This window comes from Galeopterus variegatus, unplaced genomic scaffold, assembly GCF_000696425.1.
Source record: "Galeopterus variegatus unplaced genomic scaffold, G_variegatus-3.0.2 Scaffold213, whole genome shotgun sequence".
Taxonomy (NCBI): domain Eukaryota; kingdom Metazoa; phylum Chordata; class Mammalia; order Dermoptera; family Cynocephalidae; genus Galeopterus; species Galeopterus variegatus.
The window spans coordinates 683,816-705,835 of NW_007726324.1; the positions used below are offsets into that span (position 1 = coordinate 683,816).

Below are 22,020 nucleotides of genomic sequence, written 5' to 3' on the forward strand. Positions count from 1 at the left end.
ACCTCGCTCAGCCAGTGAGCGGGAACCGGTCTGTATGCGGGATCTGAACCCTCGGCGGGAGCGTCACCGCACTCCCAAGCGGCGCACTGTAGCAGTGCGCCACCGGCCGGCCCCGAAATCAACCAATTTTAAAAACAAATCTGAATTTGTGACAATATACATACTAGTAATCTTGATTTGATCAACTTATGTCAACCTTGAATCCCAAAAATATGTATAATCAATTATGATTCAATAGAAAAATTAAATAAATAAAATAAAAATAAAAATAAAAAAACAAATCTGAGAGTCTCAAATTCCAGGGGGCTGGTTAGTGTGCCTTGGCAACGATCTATGGTTAATTAGTGCTTGGACAGAGCCTGGCTGGGGTGGGGGTTCAGTGCCTTTTGCTGAGGAAGGCAGAAGAGACAGAAGGAGCCCATGTCACAGCAGCAGGGATTGGCCCAAGAGCATGAGGCTGTGTGCAGGCAGGATCAGACTCACTGAGGTGGGCTTCCCTGCCCAGTCCTGTCCATCACTGGCGGGACTAGTCACCTCACTCGGCTTTCCTCTCCGGTCCCCTTGCCCCATGGGCTTGGCAGCTTCTCTGTGCCCACTGGGGGTGCTTGGGAAGTGGGACCTGTGAACCTGGGCCTCTCGGGCAGCCCACTCTGGCCAGAGGGGCCCCAGTGCCCACGTGATGCCAGCTGGGCAGGGCCCAGGGCATGAGCCCTGTGGGTGGGGCACCTCCTCTCCCTGCCCAGCCTGGCCATTTGAGTCTCCTGGGCGGGGGGCATCATCCAGGATGTGAGGGTGCAAGGGCCTGGAGATGGCTCTCGGTTTACTTCTCAACAGGTGGCTCTCGGTTTACTTCTCCATGGGTGCAGTGCCAAGGGAAGCAGTTGGTGGGAGCCCTCTACACCCCACCAAATACTGTCCACCAGGCACCCCTACTTTTTGAGCCAGACATATGTTTTCTCAGTCTTACGTGAAGTATAGACAAATGCAACTTCCAGCACCTTCTTTTCTAACCAGAATGTCACCTTCAAGGTCACCATTCATAGAGAGACTCTGCCCCCCCAGTTCCCCATATCATAATGTAAGACCCACCCCCGCATCTCATAAGGGTGTAGACCAAATTCCTGCAGCATTTGGAGGCAGATAGCTACAAGCATAGGCTCAGACCACAGTCTCTCAGCCCCAGCACTGTCGCCATTTGGGGTTAGATCACACTATGTGGGGGGCTGCCCTGAGCACTGTAGGATGTTTAGCCGCACCCAGGCTGCCAGGTGCCTCCTACCAGTGGTGACAACCAAAAAAGTGTCCAGAAATTGCCAAATATCCCCTGGAGGCAAATTGCCTTGGGTTGGAAACCACTGGCCTAGATGAATGACAGTTGTCAAAATTGGGTGATGGTCCATAGGAGCTCATCCTAAACCCCTTCTTGCTTTTGTATGTTTACTACAAATGTGGGAAATTTCTAGAATAAACTTTTAAAATATACAAAAGCATGGGTTTTTTTCTTGGCGATGTTGCTTGTAATCTCCGTGGCCTTGGAACAGGGCCTCAGCTTCGCCCTCTGTGAAATGGGTGGCAGTTCTGCACCTGGTGGGACCAGGTTAGGATGTGAAGGTGCAGGATTCACTCTTTAGTTGGCCAACTTCTCTCAAGCATCTACTCTGACATGAGCACTGTTCCAGGTGCCAAGTGCTCAGGACTGGCCTCGTTACTGGTTTGCTCAGTTATGCCGTATTGAGGCAGGCCACTGTCATTGGCCCCATTTTATAGAAGAGCAACTGGGGCAGGGAAAGGTGGAGGCGCTGGCCTGCAGCCAGCTGGAGGGGGTAAGAGGAGCAGCCAAGATGCCCCCAGGCTGCCTGGCACAGAGCCCGCGTTCCTGAGCCCCACGCTGCCTCCAGGGACTCACGACAGTGGGCATAGTGCTGGTACATAGTAGGGGCTCAGTAAGGATGGCTGCTAGGATGTTTCTGTGGACAGCTCCCTTGTGAGAGATGATTGTCCCACCGCACCCCACCTGTGGCACCCCGAGGTGTGTCTCTGACTGATATCAAAAGCTGGTGTTCGCAGAATACCCCCCTCCTACCACATGCTTGAGTGCAACAGGAGCAGCCCAGGCCACCACCGATCCCTCCACTGGGGGTTGAATAGGGCAGCTTGCTCTCCCCTGAACCGCTGTCTAACCTGGACCAGCCTCCCTGTGGCTCATGCCAGGACCATGGCAGGCTGGCCAAGGTGGCGGCCCAGGAGTGGGCTCCTCAGCAGTGGCCGGGCCGAGGATGTGGCCCAGGTGATGCTGGGTCATGAGGGGACAGGCTGGTCACGCCCACTTGGGCACATCCACCAGGGTTGACTTGGGTCCCCCTCTGGGTCCCATCTCTTCCACCTCCTCACTATCCTCAGCCCTGCTCACCATGGCCACTGGGGCCGTGGGCCCGACCTAGGTCCCCCACCCACACACCCCGGCCCCTGCCACATGGAGATTTCAGCCTCTGCTGTCTCTGCACCCCGTCAGTCTCCGTGTTTCGTGCTGTCTCTGTCTCTGTTGGTGTTCATGTCTCCGTGTCTCTATATTTGTGTCTCTTCATCTCTGCTTGGATCCATATCTCTCTCTCAGTCATCTGCCTGTCTCTGCCTCTCTCCATCTGTTTCTGTGTCCCTGTCTGTGCCTCTGTGTCTCCTTGTCTCTCTTTGTGCCTGTCTCTCTCCCTGTGACACACACACAATCATGAACCTTCGCTGTGTGCCCCGCCCCCCAGGCCACAGTCCCATTCATCCCCTCTCATTCCCCACCCCCACCCCGCATCTCTCTGGCTCCTTTCAGGGACTCCAGGACCCCCCTCCTCAGACTGAAAGAGAAAAGGTGGGCCCAGTGGGCCCCCACCATGGAGTGCAGGGGGCCGGGCAGGTCTAGATCTGGTCACTGTTGGGCAGTGCCCTGGGCACCCACTGCCCCTCTTGGAGCCTTGGTGCCTGCATCGGGATGTAAGTGCACCCACAGGAGGGCCCCATGGGGACACGCTAAGTGTGTAGTGAGCACCTGGGACATGGGAACCATCAGTGACAACAGCCATGGGTTTGGCACCCGCAGATGAAGAGACAATGAAGCTGGGCTCTGCCTGGCTCAAGGTCTGCTCCCAAAATAAAACTCACAGGCGGGAACTGTTAGTGAACACTTACAAGGGGTGCTGCATGCTCAGGGTTGCCATGCCTGACAGAAGAGGAGAGAAAAGAGGTTGGGGGAGTCTCAGAGAATAGGCCAGAGGGGCCTGTGGGAGGGAACGGCACCGACTTCCTGTGAGCAGCACGGCTTGTGACAGGCCGCTGGGTCGCAGGTGTTCGCAAGCGAGGCAGGCTGGGCCAAGGTCGGGCAGGTGTGATCAGCTGGTTCCGGAGTTACGATGCGCACAGATGGGGGCTTTGTCGGTGCACATACCTGCACGATGCGTGCAGTGGTGGTCGGGGCATCTGATCCCTGATGCCCAAGGAGCCTGGGAAGCACTTAAACTTGGTTCTGTTCATGGTCCACTTTCCGCTTTGTCGGTGCACATACCTGCACGATGCGTGCAGTGGTGGTCGGGGCATCTGTTCCCTGATGCCCAAGGAGCCTGGGAAGCACTTAAACTTGGTTCTGTTCATGGTCCACTTTCCGCAGGGAAAATAAACCACATATCATTAAGCAGTAAATTTGTCCAGGTGCCTGTTCCAGCTGGTACCATCATACCTTGTCAAGTTGCCAGGCCCAAAGTCAAGGCCAAAGTTCCCATTACTTGGGGAGTCCTAATAATTAACCTGGGAGCCTCAGCTGGAGAGGGGAGATGCTGGTTTTGAATGGAATGGGAAGCTGGAACAGGGGTTGGCTGTTTCAGGGTTACAGGTGCCCACAGGGACCTGGATAGGGGTTCTCAGCTCTCCAGCCTTCTCTTCCCCTGCTGTGTCTGACAGCTCTTTGCTGGCCTGGGCCTGGCTCCAGAGGCCTTGGGCAGTAACCCTGGAGAGAGAGAGAGAGAGAGAGAGAGAGAGAGAGAGAGAGAGAGAGAGTGTGTGTGTGTGTGTGTGTGTGTGTGTTAGGGGGTGGGGGTGCAGGAGGGGCTAAGATGACAGCATTTGGTCAGTTGTTGTTTCAAGTGAAATGGGAGCCCACAGGCCAGGGGGCTTTTTCAGGGCTGGCTGCCAGGATGCTTGTACCTGGTGTGGCCTCCTGTCACCTCTCACTATTTGGTCAGTAGGCATTTACTGAGCACCTACTGTGAGCCAGACCCTCCACTGATAGATGAGCCATGTCTCTTTGTGGGTGAGAGGCGTCCTGGAACCTAAAATTTTTGAAGCTCCTTGTAAATTAAAAATCAAAGCAGTACTAGAACTGGCTCCCACAATCACAATTTAGTTTAAATGTTCATGTTTTGAAACTGAATGCATTTAGTACTAAAAATGCAATGCTATAAAATTGTACACTTGGGCTATTCACAAGCTAATGACAGCATTTTAAAAGAATATGAATTCAGGGGGCCATCATAATAATGAAATTAGCCAGTATTCATTGAGCGCTAACTGTTTTCTAAGCACTTTGTGGTTATATGGGCATAACACCCTATGGGGCAGGAACCATTATTAGCTCTGATTTCCAGATGAGAAAACAGAGGCACAGAGACATTAGTAACTTGGCCAAGGTCACACAGCTAGAAAGGGAGACTGCTGCCATCTGAGGAATTTGGAAACGGGGCACAGTTTACCATGCTGGATGAGGAGACTGTGCTGTCAATGTTGCAGCTCTGTGTGTGCTTTCAAGGCAATGTCAAAGTGCAAATCCGACGTCCTCTGTGACCCCTGACTCCACTTCCACCCTTACTCCCATGAGCCATGCAGGAGGGAATGGGCAGATCATAGGAAGCCTAAGACTTGGCCTCTGGGCCTCCAGGAGGCCCCGAGAAGTGAGTTAACATCACCCCAGATTCCCCATTTCTGGTTCTGTTGAGTGTCTGCAGTGGGGGTGAAGGTGGGCAGCTCAGCTTGACCTGCGGGGTATTGTCTATGGCTTCTTTCTCTCTGTACCTTGGGCTCTTGAGCCTGCGGACCACCCTCTTAGCATTGCTGCCTGTAGGCTGCCCCATCCCTCCCCCATGTTCCCCTTTTACGTTCCCTGGCTGCTCCAGGATCTGCCACATGTGCGACTCCAGCTCCTTGCCCCCTCCTTCCCTGGCCCCTGGGCCGGGGTTACCTCCTGCATTCACTGCCAAATCAAGGCCCCTCTTTTCATTCATTTGTGCATTCAAGTTAATACGTTGAACCACCTGTATGATCCAGGTGCTATTTCAGATCCTTGGAATACCAGGGAAGCAGAGACAACATCCCTGCCCTCCGACAGCCAATACTCTAGTGTAATGTATAATGTGCCCCAGGAGAGAGAAAACAGTAAAGAAGGGCATGGAGGAGGAGGTGATCAGGGAGGGCCTCCCCAGGAAGGTTGGGGCACGGGTGGCTGGTGCCCTGGAGGAGACGAGGGATGGAGAGTGTACAGGTGTCTGGGCACCAAGGCTGTGGCCAGCGGAGGGAGCAGGGTCCAGGGGCCAGTGTGAGGACTCAGTCCTGGAGGTCTTGAGGTGTGATCTGCTCTGTGTCTGGAGGAGAGACGCTAGGCGTGCGAGGGTAGAGGTTGGGGGGCCAGAGCCACTGGGGTGGCCTGGGGAGGGAGGCTGGTGGCCTGGACGAAGGTGCGGGCTGGTGGAGGCATGTGTGCGTGTTTAATGAAATGTGTTACTGAGATCACTGTAGAGTCCCACACAGTTATGTGAAATAACACAGAGAGATCCCAGGCATGCTTGGCCCAGTTTTCTGCAATGGTAACATTTTGTGAAACAAGTACAAAATCACAACCCGGATAATGACGTCCATACAATTTGTTGATCTTATTCAGATCTCCCCAGTTTTACTTGTGCTCATGTTTGTGTTCTAAGTCCTATTCACTTGCACCAGTTCTATACAATTTTATTTTATTGAGGTGCCTGTCCTCCCCACAGTCAAGACACTGACAGCTCCAGCATGAGGGTCCCCTGTGCCGTCTTCTTAATACCTGCCCTTACCTCGCATCCCCTCCCTGCTCAGTTGCTAATGTGCCCTCCATTTCCAACGTTTTGCCATTTCACAAATGTTCTATAAATGGAATCATGCAGGCTGTAACCTTTTGGGACTGGCTTTTTCTGCTCAGCATAATTCCCTGGAGATTCATCTGAGTTGCTGCGTGGATCGAGTCCATGTGGATGTGTTTGCAGGTAGAGCCCACAGGACTTGCTGGGGAGGGCGAGTGGCAGGTGGAGATTTGAGTGTGGAATTCAGGGCTGGTGGAATCCAGCGGAAAGTCACCTGGGGCTGAATGAGATGCCCAGGGAAGCGGAGGTGCTAGAGGCAGGAGCACAGAGGGGACACTGCAGTGACAGATGGACGAGGTCCCTGCAGAGGTGGCGGTGAGGGGCTGACCCAGCCGAGGCGGCGGCGGGTGGGCGTGGAAGGGGGAGCGCTCGGAATCTCTTTCCTCGTCCTTTCTCTCTTCGGTGAGGGGCTGACCCAGCCGAGGCGGCGGGTGGGCGTGGAAGGGGGAGCGCTCGGAATCTCTTTCCTCGTCCTTTCTCTCTTCGCAGAGGTGGAGGGCTGGTGCCCAGTCGAGGCCAGGGGCTTGGCCCTGGGCTGGAAGGTTTAACCAGAGCTTTCTAGGGTCCTGAACAAAATGAGAAAAGAGTGAGGTCTTGCCCCTGAGGCCAGGTGGAGCCTGGTCAGCAGAAACCATCCTGTCCTCTGAGAGGTCTTTTGTGCCTTTGCGGTATCACTGTTTGGAGGAGGGGGGGTTGGCGGGTGAGGGTGGCGAGTGGGGGCTGTTTCGTGTGTCCTCACTGGCACCGTGACTTGGTCGCTGCTTGGCTTGAGCTTAGAGAGCCCTGGACCATGCAGCAGCTCCGTGGCTTCCTCTGGGTCTTTCCCCAGCCCGTGCTCCCCCTCTCCCTGCGTCCCCTCTGCTGTCTGGCCCATGTCACCTTCTCAGGGCCACTTGGCTCTTCTCTCTCTCTCTCTCTCTCTGTCTCTCATTGCCTCGTTTTTCCTTCATCCCTCATATCCATTTTTCCTTTTCTCTTCTCCATTTCCCCCATTTTTCCCTCTTTTCCATCTGTTCCCTCTTTCTGGATTCCCCTTCTCTTGTTTTTGGCTCCATCTCTCTCTCTTATGTTTTTCTCTCCTTTTCTGTCTCCTCTTGCCCGTGTCTCCTTCTGTCTCTAATTGTCTCCATCTCTGCTTCTACCATCTGTCTCTGTCTCTCCCTCCTTTCCTCACCCTCCCCCTCAAACGTTCCTCCCCAGACCCTGGAAGCCACCCTTCCCAGTGTCAGGGGGCCCTGGTGGGTAAAATGTCTTCCTCAGACAGGGCGGCCCAGGAGCGAGCTCTTGTGAAAGGCCCCGTGAGCGAGTGCCTGGCACCTCTGGAGAAGGCGAGGTACCTCTCCGAGGCCATGTCACAGGCTGCCCTGCGGAGAAGGACAAGTCTGGGCTGAACTGCACAGACAAAGGGCGGACCTCTGGGGGTGGCCTGTGTCTGAGGAAAGGAGTAGATCGAGAGAGGCCTGGATCAGGGAGAAGGGACACAGGTAACAGTCTGGGCCTTGCCTTCGGAGCAGGGTGCTTCAGCTGCCACTGGGCCGTGCTCTTCTCATGGGGAGGTGGCTGCAGAAAGATGGACCTTTCTCCAGGCTGGGCAGGTGCCTGGAGGAGGCGTCTGAACACCTGCTGGTTCTGGTAGATGCCTCTGGTTCTGCCCTGATGGCTTGTTTATTTAATGGATAACAGCTGCCCACGTTAAGCAACATTGGCACCTCAGAGTGGCCTCTATGGAATGTGACAAAATGGTAGACTGTGTTTGCTTTTGACTTCCCAGGGCTAATTGGTGTGATTTTCAACACTCTCATGTGGGGCCAGCCAACAAAACCTCCAAGGATCCTATTGCTAATTCAGCATCCAAGTGAGAAATCTATGACTCTGATGTGACAGTAGCCAGTTGCTGGACCTTGGCCAGCTGTTGGTGTGGTTCAGGGGGCACTAATCCAGAGAGAGACACTGATGCAGGCAAGGGAGGCACATTATACCCAGTAACATTACTGGGTGTAACGCGCCTCCCTTGGGGAGATGGAGAATCTCCATTTGACCGAGAGCCTCCGAGTGTGGCTAGCTGGTGTGTTACCCTTGGCTGGAAAGGAATCTTCCTTTCACTGTTTGATGCTGCGAGGGGGTCAGTCCGGGCTCCAGCCAAATCCATCTGCTGATGTCCCCTCATGTTTCACCTCTGCTCCTGCCTTGCCCTTTGCTCCATGGTGTTTTTGTAGCCAGGAGCGCTGGCCCTTATCCCATGCCCACGTCTGGTCCACAGAGCCTTCCCCAGGTGACCTTTCTGAGTTACAGTGCAGGATAAACACTGCCCACCCTGGGGGCACTCATCCCAGTTTTGAAATCCAGCTCTGTCACTGGGCACAGACTTTATGGGGCCCAGGGCAAAATGACAGTGCGGGGCCCCTTTGTCAAAGCTGATCGAGAGTTTCAGGACAGTGATAGCAGAACTGTACACTGAGCGCGGGGCCTGAGTGACCGACCGTACAGGCTACACGTTCAAGCGCATCTGCCTGGAGTGAGTCCTAAACCTCACCAGGTCTTAGTTTCCATCTCTGTAGAATGGGATTACCAGTCATATCCACCCCATAAATCCTTGTGAGCAGTAGTGGAGATACTGTGAGGTGCAGCATCTTTATTATTGACGCTGATACCGTTATTATTACTTAGTAGCACCCGTCATCTGTGTTGGTCTCTGGGCACTTCGCAGATGTTGCCTTGTATGCACTTTATTTTCAAATGAACTTTTAATTTTGGATAATTTTAGATGCTGATACCGTTATTATTACTTAGTAGCACCCGTCATCTGTGTTGGTCCCTGGGCACTTTGCAGATGTTGCCTTGTATGCACTTTATTTTCAAATGAACTTTTAATTTTGGATAATTTTAGATTTGCAGAAAACTTGCAAAGATTGGATAGAGAGTTCCCACTTGGCCTTCCTCAGTTCCACTTTCCACACTGTTGTCATCTTATGTCACCCAGGACCGTTGTCAAGACTAAAACACCAGTGTCAGAACATTAATATTTACTAAACCCTAGACTTTGTTTGTTTTCCACCAGGTTTTCCTTGCATGTCCCTTTTCTGTCCCGCATCCCATCCAGGGAGGCACATTGCTTTTAGTGTGTGCCTTACTTTTAATGTAATTTGTATCTCTGATAGTGGGACCCAGACCCAGCCAGGGCAAGGATGCCAGCCTTGAACCACGCTGCGACACCTGAGTGGAGCCCCTGCAAGCATCCTCATGGTTGGTCTCAGGTTCCTGATCCCTGGGCAGCAAGAGGCCAGTCCCCAGGCCCTTTTCGCTCTGCCTTGGGGTGGTGATCCGATTCCAGGTTCCTTCAATTCATCCATTGTCCAAGTGTCTCCTGGGAGCCACTTTCCAGCTGCCACTGGGGCTGTGGCCCTGAAGACTGCACGGTCCCCATCCCTGTAGAGCTCTGGCTAGTGGGGAGACAGGACAAGTAGCAACCAAGGAAAGAGGAAAACAGGATATGCTTCACATGGTGAAGGAGGGAAGGTGACCCAGGTGAAATTAGGGGCCCTTACAAGGGTCAGGAAAGGCTCCCTGAGCTGAGCCCTGAAGGACAAGAAAGAACCAGCATGAGAAGACCTGGGGGGAAAGCCAGGAGGGGGGATGGCAGGTGCAAAGGTCCTGAGTTGGGACAGACCCTGCTGAGGTCCAGGAGCAGGAAGAAGCCCCGGCTGGATGGCTGTGAGTGAGGGGAGGCCACAGGTTGAATCACGTAGGTCTGCAGTCAACACGCCCAGCCCTGAGGGGCCAGGCATGTGCCAGAAATGAGTGCCGAGGGCTGGGAGAACACGCGGCCCCCACAAAGGGGCTGCTACTGCTCAGCCCCACACATCACTGCCCAGGACGCCAGATGCTCTGATTTGTTTAGAGAAGCTTGAAATCCGTTTTTAAAAGGGAAATAACATTTCATTTAAAAAATGAATTTGGGAAGAATTCGTAGGTGGAATTGAAGACAGGTTGGATGTGAGGGATAAGGGGAGTTGAGGGTGAGCCCCAGGTTTCTGATTTGGGCAAGCTGGGTTGATAGAGGTTGTGTTTAGTGAGGAGAGACCACGGCTGGGTCTGCAGAAAGCCTTAGTTTCCTCATCAGTAAAATGGCTTTGTGATACCCATGCAGATTTAGGTCTCTGGAATGTAGCAAGTACTTAAGTAATAGGTACAAGGGTAAATTTGTAAAAGTTTATGGAAAAATAAAATTAAAAGATAATACAAGGGCTGGCCAGATAACTCGGTTAGAGTATGGTACTGATAACACCAAGGTCCAGAGTTCGATCCCTGCACTGGCCAGCTGCAAAAAAAAAAAAAAAAGGAAAGATGATACAAATCTTTCCATGAATTTTTTGAAGTGCTCTCATACACACGAGTGTATGGTGATCAGACGGTTGTAACCAGTGCACAGTGATGGAAAGCAAAGCATAGGTGCTTCAATGCTCCAATAAGGTGACGCCAGCACAAACCATCAATTGGAGGAGGGCGGAGGAGAGGGAGGTGGCACTGGGACAGCAGAGTTCCTTGGCCAAGGTTGGAGAGATTAGACTCTGGGTCAGAGATTAGGCTGGTGCCTCTGGGGAGACCTGGTTCTGTCAGGTGTCGTGACACTGACTCCTCCCACCCGGCTGTCCCTGTGTGTGAGCTTGGATTTAGTAGCCAGCATCTTGGCAAAACTTCTGGGGGCTGCGCCTCTGCTGGTTTCCATGTTAACACATTTCCTCCAGCTAAAAGTAGAATCCTTGGGGATCTAGGAATCTTTAGAGCCTAGGGTCCGTATTGCCTTAAGGAGATTGCACCATCTCTTCCCTGCTACTGGGGTCTCCCTGGCCACTGGCTGCCCACTCAGGGAGCCCCAGCCCTGTGCCTCTGTTATTAGGGCCTCTGCAGCCTCCCACTTCCACCAGCTGCTGTGGTCACTGGGCTGGCAGAGGCTGGTGCCGGGGGCTGGGCTGGCCAGGAGGATTCTGATAGGAAGGAGCGGCTCTCCCATGCTGGCTCTGTGAGGCTGGTCAGCCCAACCCTGCGGGCAGGATTGGACACGCAGGGGCTGCTTACAGAGAAATGGGAGGGGTTCTACTCACAGCTGTCAGAGCATTCTGGAAGACTTGGGGCCCTGGAGCAGACACGGACGTTGCAGGCAGGATAGCCAGGCGTGGTCTGAGGTACAGAAAGCCCTGAGCCAGGGCAGAGGAAGGAGGCCAGGCCCAAGAGGGAAGGCCTGTGGGCTGGCGCTGGCAGGGGCTGGTGCCAAGAGCTCAGAAAAGCCTGGTTTGATTCTCCACTCAGCCTTTCACCAGCTGTGTGACCGAGGGCACGCGACATAGCCCTGTCATCTCCAAGCCTGCTTTCTCGTCTATAAAATGGGTGTGGCCACGGTCCTTGTCTCATGGGCTCTCGTGAGCACCAAAGGAGACAGTGGGATAAATAGCAGCAGCAGCTGGTCTTGGTGGCCCAGTTGGGCAGTTGCCCACCTGTGGGGCCCAGGATATGGGACTGGAAGCAGCAGCTTTTCCATCCAGCATTCTTGACAGCCCTATGGAGACTTGCCTGAACCATGTGAGCCTGGAGCCCCTGCCAGCTCAGATGCCCACAGCCCTCTGTCAGGCCAGGCAGGGATGACAGCAAACTGAACAGCACATGACCTGCAGGAGGGGCCAGCTCACTGCATCCCGCAGGAATGTCACCCAGTATGGCCAGGTAGGTCAGTTTCTCCAGAGAAATAGTCACTGGGTATTATTTGAACATCTGGTTCTGCTATGTTGGCTGACTCATTTTTAAATTTGTCTGCTGGCCACATGGTGACCAAAGGTCACCAGTTTGTGATCTCTCAGTAGGCTAGAAGGGGATACTCCTGAGGGTCCCAGATTGCAAAGCAGATGCTGAAGGGACATCCTGGGGCCTGACTGAGCCCACCCCAGCCCCACTCAGCTCCGGGGGTACCTAGGTGCTGGGGCAGCTCTGATGTTGGAACTGGCAGGCCTGGGTTCAAATCTCAGCTCTGCCAGTTACTAGCTGGGTGATTGTGGCCAAGTGACTCTCTGAGCCTGTTTCCTCTTTTGCTAAATGGGATTAAAGACACCTGCCTCCCTCAGCGGCCATGAGGATGAATGTGCTATGAACCTGCAGGGCCCGTTACAGGCTGGGTGATCCAGAGGTGCTCAATATGCAATCACTGTGGTTGAATGGAGAGAGGCCGGGGCTTGGTTTGTGGAGTTAGACTGATCTGCTTCTGCTTCTCTGGGTGCTTTTTTTTTTTTTAAATAAATTTTTATGGAAAAAAAATTTTAATTTTAGAGTTAGATGTCTGGCCGGTTAGCTCAGTTGGCTAGAGCGCAGTGTTATAATACCAAAGTCAAGGGTTCAGATCTCCATACCAGCCAGCTGCCAGAAAAAAAAAGAATTAGAGAAAAGTAGCTGAGGAGTACAGAGTGCCTCGCCCAGTTTCTCCTGCTTTGAACGTATTACTGAGGTGCATCGTCACAGCTAAGGAACCAACATCGACATGCTGTTCTGAATTAAACTCCACGGTATATTAGGATTTCACTAGTTTTTCCTTAATACCCTTTTCTGTTCCAGGATTGCCTCCAGGAGCACATATTTATATTTAGTTGTCATGTCTCCTTAGCCTCCTCTGGTCTATGATGGTTCTCAGACTCCTTGCTTTTGATGACCTTGACAGTTTTGAGGCATATTGGTTAGGTATTTTGCACAGTACCCTTCAGTTAGGGCTTATCTGATGTTCTTCTCATGGTTAGACTGGGGCTATGGATGTTTGGGAGGAAGACCACGGAGGAGAAGAGCCCTGCTCAGCACACCATGGCAAGGGTGCATACTTGAACATGACCTATCACTGATGATGTGGAACTTGATCTCCTGGCTGAGGCTATGTTTGCTGGGTTTCCCCATTCACTGTAAAGTTACCCCCCCCCCACCTCCCATACTCTTCTTCCATAGTCTTTGAAAGCTAGTCACTAAGTACAGCCCCCACTCAAGGGAGGAGGGCACAGGCAGGCTCCAGCATCTGGAGGGGACATGCGGACATACACTATTTGGAATTCTTGTGAGATTTGTATCTTCTCCCTGTCTGCTTGCTTTTCCATCTAGCATTTTCCACTTCTGAAGATCCTTCCATTTCATTAAACTACCTAGGTCTGAGTCCTTGCTCTGCCCAGTTACTTACCCGTGTGACTGTGGGTGACTTCCTGTTAAATGGAGGGATGATGAGAATAGTAAAGGCATGTGTCATCAGGCTGTGTCTGGCTGCATAACAGAAACCTGACCTGATGCAAGGGATTAATCAAATAGGGTTTGTATGTTTTTCTCATGTGATGAGAAGTCCTGCAATGGCCAACTGAGCTGATGGGGCTTCTCAAGGAAGTAGTCAGGGACCCAGACTTCTCCCGGCTGCTGTTCTGCCATCCTTAGCATGTGGCTTTTGGCCTCATGGTCCCAAAGGGGCTGCAGCACCTCCAGCATCACTGCTGTGTCCCAGGCAGGACTCGATGAAGTTGATGGTATTATCCCCATTTTGCATAGGAGGAAAGTGAAGCTCAGGAGGATGAGAAACTACTACTTTAAAGGAGTGCTGCAAGGGTTATCCCAGGCAGGACTCGATGAAGTTGATGGTATTATCCCCATTTTGCACAGGAGGAAAGTGAAGCTCAGGAGGATGAGAAACTACTACTTTAAAGGAGTGCTGCAAGGGTTTGCGCTATCCAGTGCGCCACTGGGCCGGCCCTCAGACTCCTTGCTTTTGATGACCTTGACAGTTTTGAGGCATATTGGTTAGGTATTTTGCACAGTACCCTTCAGTTAGGGCTTATCTGATGTTCTTCTCATGGTTAGACTGGGGCTATGGTTGTTTGGGAGGAAGACCACGGAGGAGAAGAGCCCTGCTCAGCACACCATGGCAAGGGTGCGTACTTGAACATGACCTATCACTGATGATGTGGAACTTGATCTCCTGGCTGAGGCTATGTTTGCTGGGTTTCCCCACTCACTGTAAAGTTACCCCCCCCCCCCCCCCCCCATATTAGGATTTCACTAGTTTTTCCTTAATACCCTTTTCTGTTCCAGGATTGCCTCCAGGAGCACATATTTATATTTAGTTGTCATGTCTCCTTAGCCTCCTCTGGTCTATGATGGTTCTCAGACTCCTTGCTTTTGATGACCTTGACAGTTTTGAGGCATATTGGTTAGGTATTTTGCACAGTACCCTTCAGTTAGGGCTTATCTGATGTTCTTCTCATGGTTAGACTGGGGCTATGGATGTTTGGGAGGAAGACCACGGAGGAGAAGAGCCCTGCTCAGCACACCATGGCAAGGGTGCATACTTGAACATGACCTATCACTGATGATGTGGAACTTGATCTCCTGGCTGAGGCTATGTTTGCTGGGTTTCCCCATTCACTGTAAAGTTACCCCCCCCCCACCTCCCATACTCTTCTTCCATAGTCTTTGAAAGCTAGTCACTAAGTACAGCCCCCACTCAAGGGAGGAGGGCACAGGCAGGCTCCAGCATCTGGAGGGGACATGCGGACATACACTATTTGGAATTCTTGTGAGATTTGTATCTTCTCCCTGTCTGCTTGCTTTTCCATCTAGCATTTTCCACTTCTGAAGATCCTTCCATTTCATTAAACTACCTAGGTCTGAGTCCTTGCTCTGCCCAGTTACTTACCCGTGTGACTGTGGGTGACTTCCTGTTAAATGGAGGGATGATGAGAATAGTAAAGGCATGTGTCATCAGGCTGTGTCTGGCTGCATAACAGAAACCTGACCTGACGCAAGGGATTTAATCAAATAGGGTTTGTATGTTTTTCTCATGTGATGAGAAGTCCTGCAATGGCCAACTGAGCTGATGGGGCTTCTCAAGGAAGTAGTCAGGGACCCAGACTTCTCCCGGCTGCTGTTCTGCCATCCTTAGCATGTGGCTTTTGGCCTCATGGTCCCAAAGGGGCTGCAGCACCTCCAGCATCACTGCTGTATCCCAGGCAGGACTCGATGAAGTTGATGGTATTATCCCCATTTTGCACAGGAGGAAAGTGAAGCTCAGGAGGATGAGAAACTACTACTTTAAAGGAGTGCTGCAAGGGTTGAAGATAACGTAAACTAGTGCAAGGTTGGGGTAGTCATTTTCACAATGGGATGGGCTTCTCCCAAGCTTCCTGGCACTGGGATGCCTGGTGACCTGGGGGGTGAAGGTGGGCCTCTGGCAGTAGACACCTGAGCTCCTTTACTTGGTCAACCTGGGGCCTCAGCCTCCCTGGGGTTGACCCAGGCTCTGGGGGTGTTGTGGCTGACCCTGTGGAACCCCAGAACCCAGCCTATCAGTAGGGCTGCAGTGTGGACACTTCTCCTTTTGGGGTGGAGAGTGCCAGGGCCAGCAGCCCTAGTGACCTGCATGTCCTGCCTGCTCTGGGTGAGCCAGGACAGCCTGGGGCTGCAGTGATTTCCCAAGAGCAGCAGACTGAGTAAAACTCAGGCCTGAGGACAATCAGCAAGGCAGGCCTGGCCCTGCATCGGGCAGCCTGTGTCTGGTGACCTACAACTCAGTGCCCACATGTGTGGGAGGTATAGGAAGGGTTTGTAGTTCCCATTCTATTTGGGGAAATAGATTTAACTCAGAAGCAAACTATGGTCTGGGGGCCAAATCTGGCCTGCCACTGTTTTTGTAAATAAAGTTTTATTGGAACACAGCCATGCCTTTTGTTTACTTATTGTCTACGGCTGCTGTTGTGCTACCAGGGCAGAGTTGAGTTGTTGCAACAGAGACCGGGTAGCTTGCAAAGTGCAAAGTATTTACTGTTTGGTCCTTTACAGAAAAAGATTGCTGACGCTGGGCAGAACAGAAAGCAGTCCAGGATCAGGAATGTGCAATTAGGGCTTCCTAAAAGGGAGATACGAGGACCTAAGAGGGGCTGTGGAGGATTTCTGGAAATAGGAGTGAAAGGGTGGCCCAGGGCAAACAAAGGCCCTGGGGTAGGTGGGCTTGGCTTTAGAGCAGATGGTGACCTGACTGGGGGGCTTCAGAAAACAAGCTCTGAATGCAGCCGGGGCTTAGGCTTCACCTTGACACATGCTGCGGCAGCCATTCATGGTCTTTGTCAGAAAAGGAAGTGCTTGGTGGTGCAGATTGCCAGGGGTGCCAACTCTGAGGCATCTGAAACAGCAGGTTACAGAAATGGGAAGTGTCTCAGGGGCAGCTGCTCCTCGGCTTGGTCACCTTGAGCCACGAGGGACCATGGGCCCACAGCTGCCAGATGATCTGATTTTCCAAGAGAAACTGGCAGTGTGGTTTTCATGGGAAATCTGATTTTCATATGTTTGCAATTAATTCCACTTTGACAAAATCATGAAGCAGACCAAGCACATGTGCATCTGGCCTATGGGCTGTTGGTTTGGGAACTCAGGTGTCCAGGGTGGAAGTGGGGAGATGTGGGGGTGTGGGCAGACCCGGGAGCACAGGCCAGGCCAGCGCCCCAGAGGTCTCTCTGGCAGAGGATGACAGGCAGGGCTCTGGGCAGTGGAGGAGGACATGGCAGAGCCCTGGACCAGTGGTGTCAGGTTTCCTTCCTTGACCTAGTCTACCCCAAAGCAGGCTGGGAGGTGGGGGTGGGGAGCCAGAACCGGAAGCTTGGGATACTCCTCGCTTACCTGGCTGACCCCAGAGGGGAATCATATTACCAGCCGGAGGGCACAGGGTGGGTGGTGGAGAGCTCCGAAGTCTGCTCTGGGATTATTAAGGGTGAAGCCCATGGGCGAGACCCTTAGGGGTTAGGTTTGCTCCTGTGTCCCTAAGGAGCCCTGTGGGATGATGGGCGGGGGCTGGGCCTGGAGCCAGCCAGGCCTAAGGGGACCCCATGGTTCCCTTGTGCCTGTGACCTCTGAGACGTGGAGCGACTCCTCACCTTGCAGGTGGCCATGAGAATACACTCCTGGGGTGTGGTCCCGCTCACCTGCTGGCGTCTGGAACATCTGGCTATTCCAGCCTCACACACCAGCCTCCCCTGCTGACTCCAGCTGCTGGCTTCCAAGCACTGGCTGGTGCCACTGTGAGTTTATTATTTGTTTTAGGCAGGACTCTTAGATGCAAGTGACAGCAACCCTGGTGAACTTGGCTTAAGCGCAGAAGAGAATCTCAAGGCTCTTGAACAGGAAAAGTCCCAGGGTAATTCTAGCCTCAGGCAAAATTGGACTCAGGTGCTCAGATGATATTGCCAGGACTCCAACTTGCCCGTCTCCCAATCCTGCTTCCCTCAGTGTTGGCTTCATTCTCAGGAGGCCAGGCTCTGCCTCCCTGTGGTGACAGAAGTGGCCCTCACCCCATCCCCCCACCCCTGTCCCATTAGCAGGAGTCCCGTGGCTGCTTCTCATTGGCCTGGTGTGGGTCACATGCTCCCCCTAGACCAATCACTGTGGGTGGGGAGAGCTGCTCAGGTGGGAGGGAGCACAAGTGGGTCCCTTAGAAAAATCAAGATGCTGGTACCTGAAGGGGAAGTGGACAGGTTGTCCCTTGGCCCCTGCCTGGCTGACTTCAGGCCCAGGTCTCCAGTTGGCTGTGAGTCACTTACCCCAGTGACACAGGGTGTCACATGGTGAGCATAAGCTGACCAAGAGAGAGGCTAACTCTTCACTCACTCTTCATATAAAACCATCAGAACCACACACACCCATCACTCCATGAACTGATCAATCTAGTCCCCAGGGCATAGTCCTCACCATCTAATCACCTGAAGCCCCACCTTTCAATTACCATAATAGGATTTCCCACCCTCTTAACACTGTCACAGTGGGGATCACAAACTTTTGGGGGAACATAATTCAATCCATATCACCCTCCATCACCAGGCAAGATGCCGCAACAACCGGTTTCTTGCATTAGCTCTTGCTGGGCCTAAAGATACAATTACATCTAAAGCTGATAGGGTCTCTTATTACTACTTCTCCTTGCTTGCTTTGTAATTATGTTGATTTTCCTCCTTTTTTGGAAGTCTCTTTCCTTGAGGGAGGAGGCAGAATCCCCATCCTTGGTGGTAGAACCATTTCAAAAAGGTACGGGGTCAGGATGAGGCCTAGCAGTTCCAGGAGGAGCCGCCTTGCTGGCCTGACACTCTGACCTTTGCCTGGGTCCCAAGGGTCAGGAGAAGAAGGGACAGGTCTTTTCAGAATCACAAGTGCTCTTTGGCCCCCATGTCATGTGGATGAAACGGCTGGTCTTTGAACTGTCATTATTCACTCGAATGGTGTGTTTTCTAGATGCTGCAATGGCCAGTCCTCAAGAGAAAGAGGGTGAAGATGTTCTAGATCTGTGGGTTGTCCACAGACTGCGTCCCTCTGGCTGTGGATGTCTCTTGTCGCTCACTTCCCAGTTGTGTTCTGACAGTGGTGCTCTCAGGGGGACTCGTGTCTACTGATCTGCAGGGGCAGGAGGTGGCTAGGGAAGGTTCTGGGAGAAGAGAGGGCAGGTGGGGATAGGTCCTGTCTCCCAAGCCACCCCCAAGCAGGCTGAGGCAAGAGTGGCTGGCGAGGGTTGACCGGATGCAATATTCTATTTGCTTTGTGGGAGGCTGACCCTCGGCCAAGGTGAATTACTGGTCCTGGTTTTCCAGACGTGGAGGTGGTGACACAGGTTGATATGCGGTCCCGAGATAGTCAAGCATGTTCTACCTTATTTAAAATCCTTCAATGGTTCCCTTCTGCAACAGAGAGAAGGCTCAGTGGGGTGGAAAGTTCAAGGGCTTTGGAGCTCAGATGTTAGAATCTGTCCACTCCCACCCTTAACCTGGCCACCTTTAGTGGACACCTGCCTCAGTTTCCTCCCTAGCCACTCTTTCCCTTACTGTTTCTACTCTATTCTGCTCTTCCTAAAACACATACCTAATTACACACCCACACCCACACACACCCACCCCACTGAATAGCTTCAGAGGCTCCCTGGTGCTCTTAGGATAAAGTTCTTAGTGTGGCTGCCGAGAGCCTGTGTGGTCTGGACCTGGTTTCCAGCCTCATCCTAGTCTATGCTCTAACCTAGCTGACCTTGGAAGAAGTTGCTTCAATTCCTCAAGCCCCCCACACCACACCCCACTTTGCATACGCTGTTCCCTCCGCCTGGAACACCACCTCCACCCCCTTCCCCTCTCCTATACCCTCTTCCTCTAACTCCTGGTGAATTCCTGCTGCTGTGGATGAGGTCCTAGATGGCTCAGTCCCCTGCCCTGACCCCTCTGGGATGAGCTGGGTCTTCTGTGTTCCCAAGGCCCTGGTGCCTCCCACCATTGGCCCCTGCCACATGGTGGCATTGTTTCTCTGGGCTCTCTTGTCTCCCACTAAATGGCATGTTCCGTGATGGCTGGGACCATGGTCTTGGTCATGGCTGTGTCTTCAGCGTACAGGACAGGGCCTGGCCCAGTGCACATGCTCAGTGAGATGGTGGTTGAGTGGATGGATGCTCAGAGGATGTGTAACTTGGGGCAAGGCACCTTCTGAGCCTCAGTTTCCCCCTCTGCAATGGAGGTGACAGTTATGGTGTCAAGTGTGGGGGAAGACAGGTAAGCAGGCAGCACAGTGCGGGTCACCCAGATGTGCTCGGTGAGGGGGGAGCTGCCAGTAACCAGGGCAGAGGGGGACCCCCGTCCTTGCTCTGGCACCTTGGCTGCAGCTGAAGGCTGGACCACAACTGGGTCTCAGCTTGAGTGGGCAGGGGTGGCCAGGAGTTGGAACAGTCCAGGGAGCTGTGGGGAGAGGGTCTCTTCCCTCTGCATACCTGACCTGTATTCCTGCCCATCCCTCTGCTGGGCCCACCCAGGAGCAGCATCCCGCAGCCTTGCCGACCCCTCCTTCCTCCAGAGAGGCTGCAGTCACTGGGGTAACTGCAGGAGAAGGTATCAGAACACACCCTGATGCCCAGGCCACACCCCAGTCCTGGGACATCAGACTCTACTGCAGGGTACAGGTGTAAGTATTTCATAAAACTCCCAGGAGATTCCGATGGATGGCCCAGTTTGAGAACTGCCATCTGAGGTCATCCTCCATGAACCTTGTGTGCATGTAAACTGTAGGGTCCTGTCAAGCAGAGCTCGGAGAGGGGTTGCTTAACAGGAAATCTCCCCCTCCCAACCACCCCTCCCCCAAAATCCACATCAGAAACAAGTAAGCACTTCTTACAACAGTTTTATTTTTTGCAAGAGTCGTACATGCATATGGCACTAACTTCAGGCAGCACAGATAGGTGCAGAGCAAAAGAAAAATCAGTGCCTCTCACCAGTGACGGCCACCACGCCCAGGCTCTCAGCTGGCCCTGCAGAGCTGCCTGTCACATACATAGTGTAGGCTCACTTCTCCTCTGTCACAGGTGCTAGCCCGAGGCACACTCCTTTGTCCCCTTGCTTTCTCATCACTTCTCTATCAGAAGGTGTAGATCTGCCCGGCTCCCTTTAATGCTGGCAGAGTGTTCTGTTGTGGAGATGGTGCCATGCTGATGCCCTGGTCCCTTCTGGTGGCTGACTTTGGTTCTTGCAGGCAGTGTGGCCAGAGAAACACAGATGTCGTTGGTCGCATGTGCGACTCTCCTGCAGGATGAACTCCTAGGACTGGAATTCTTGGGCCACAGAACAAGTAGATTCCATTTGCTGATAACACACCTTGTTTTCTGTCATTCCAGAAACCATCCGCACCAGCACCCCCGATGTATGAGCTGCCCGTGTTGTACAGGACCGAGGACTACTTTCCTGCAGGCGCCAGGGAGGCAGAGCACGAAGCCCCTGGCCGCCGTCGGTGCCTGTGAGCTTGTGGCCCTCCCATCAGGGACGTGGGAAAGTGAAACTGGGGATCTGGAGCAGCTTAGAATTTTTCTTCTTATTGGTGTTGATTTGTTCTTTGAGTTTCCTCCCCACCTCACGGGAGACTACAGGGCTTGGAGGAGCAGTGGGAAGGCCCAGGTGGCCCTGCCCCAGGGCTCAGCTGGTAGAGGCGCTTTTTGCTGTTCTAAAAGGGGACCAGGCGGTCTGGTGTGCCCTGGTGTTGGGCAGTGGAGATTCCCTTCTCCCTGTGAACGGCTTTTCAAGGGAATTGCGTGGTGCTTGCTCTGTGACCGTGGTGCATGTTGCGTGGCCTGCAGACCCTGGTGCCCACTGGCCTTGAGGATCACCCCAATAAAGATGTCATGAGCTCACATGTGTCTGGGTGTGACAACAATAGTGATGACAGTTGCCTTTTCTCTAGCATAAATGTTTCTCCAAGGCTGCTCCTGCACCTGCCTGGCAAGCCTGATCCTCAGAATTAGTTTCCTCGGAGGCCCCCACCTGCCCACCTGCGGGGAGGGTGCAATCTCGACCTTTCCTTCCCAGCAAGAAGGCAGAGGTCACAGGTCTCCTGGGCTCTTCAAAGGTGTGTTTATCTTCACTTCTTCTCATGCAGATGAGTTTCTTGCTGTCGTCTAAACACTCCAGATTCCTCACTATGGCTTCCACCTGTGAGGGATATTTCTGGAATTCCTCTCAGAGCCAAGAACACACACACACACACACACGCACACACACACATACACACACACAGAGACACACATGTACACATGAGTGAACTGCAGACCTGTATTAGCATTTCAAGGAAATCTAAAATAATGAATCTGGGGGCTGGCCAGTTAGCTCAGCTGGTTAGATAGTGCGGTGTTATAACAAGGTCAAGGGTTCGGATCCCCGTACCAGCCAGCCACCAAAAAATAGAAAAAATAAAATAATCTGGAAAGATAGCAGTAGAAAAGCAAGAGAATAGTTGGGTCATGCCAATTTTAGGACACTTTTGGGAATTAAAAGATATAAGTGGACACCTTGTTTCAGGAAGAGTCAACATTTTTCTG

The 22,020-nt window shown here is 52.8% G+C and overlaps 1 protein-coding gene across 1 annotated transcript in view; it reads left to right on the plus strand.

Moving 5' to 3' along the window:
* Positions 1-21,336, plus strand: part of BCAS4 (breast carcinoma amplified sequence 4) — a 43,111-nt gene extending 21,775 nt beyond the window's left edge. The window contains exon 4 of the mRNA XM_008565926.1: positions 20,827-21,336. Within this exon, the coding sequence (XP_008564148.1) occupies positions 20,827-20,949 (123 nt within the window). The 3' untranslated portion in view covers positions 20,950-21,336. The remainder of the gene's footprint in view (positions 1-20,826) is intronic.
* The last annotated feature ends 684 nt before the right edge of the window (positions 21,337-22,020 follow it).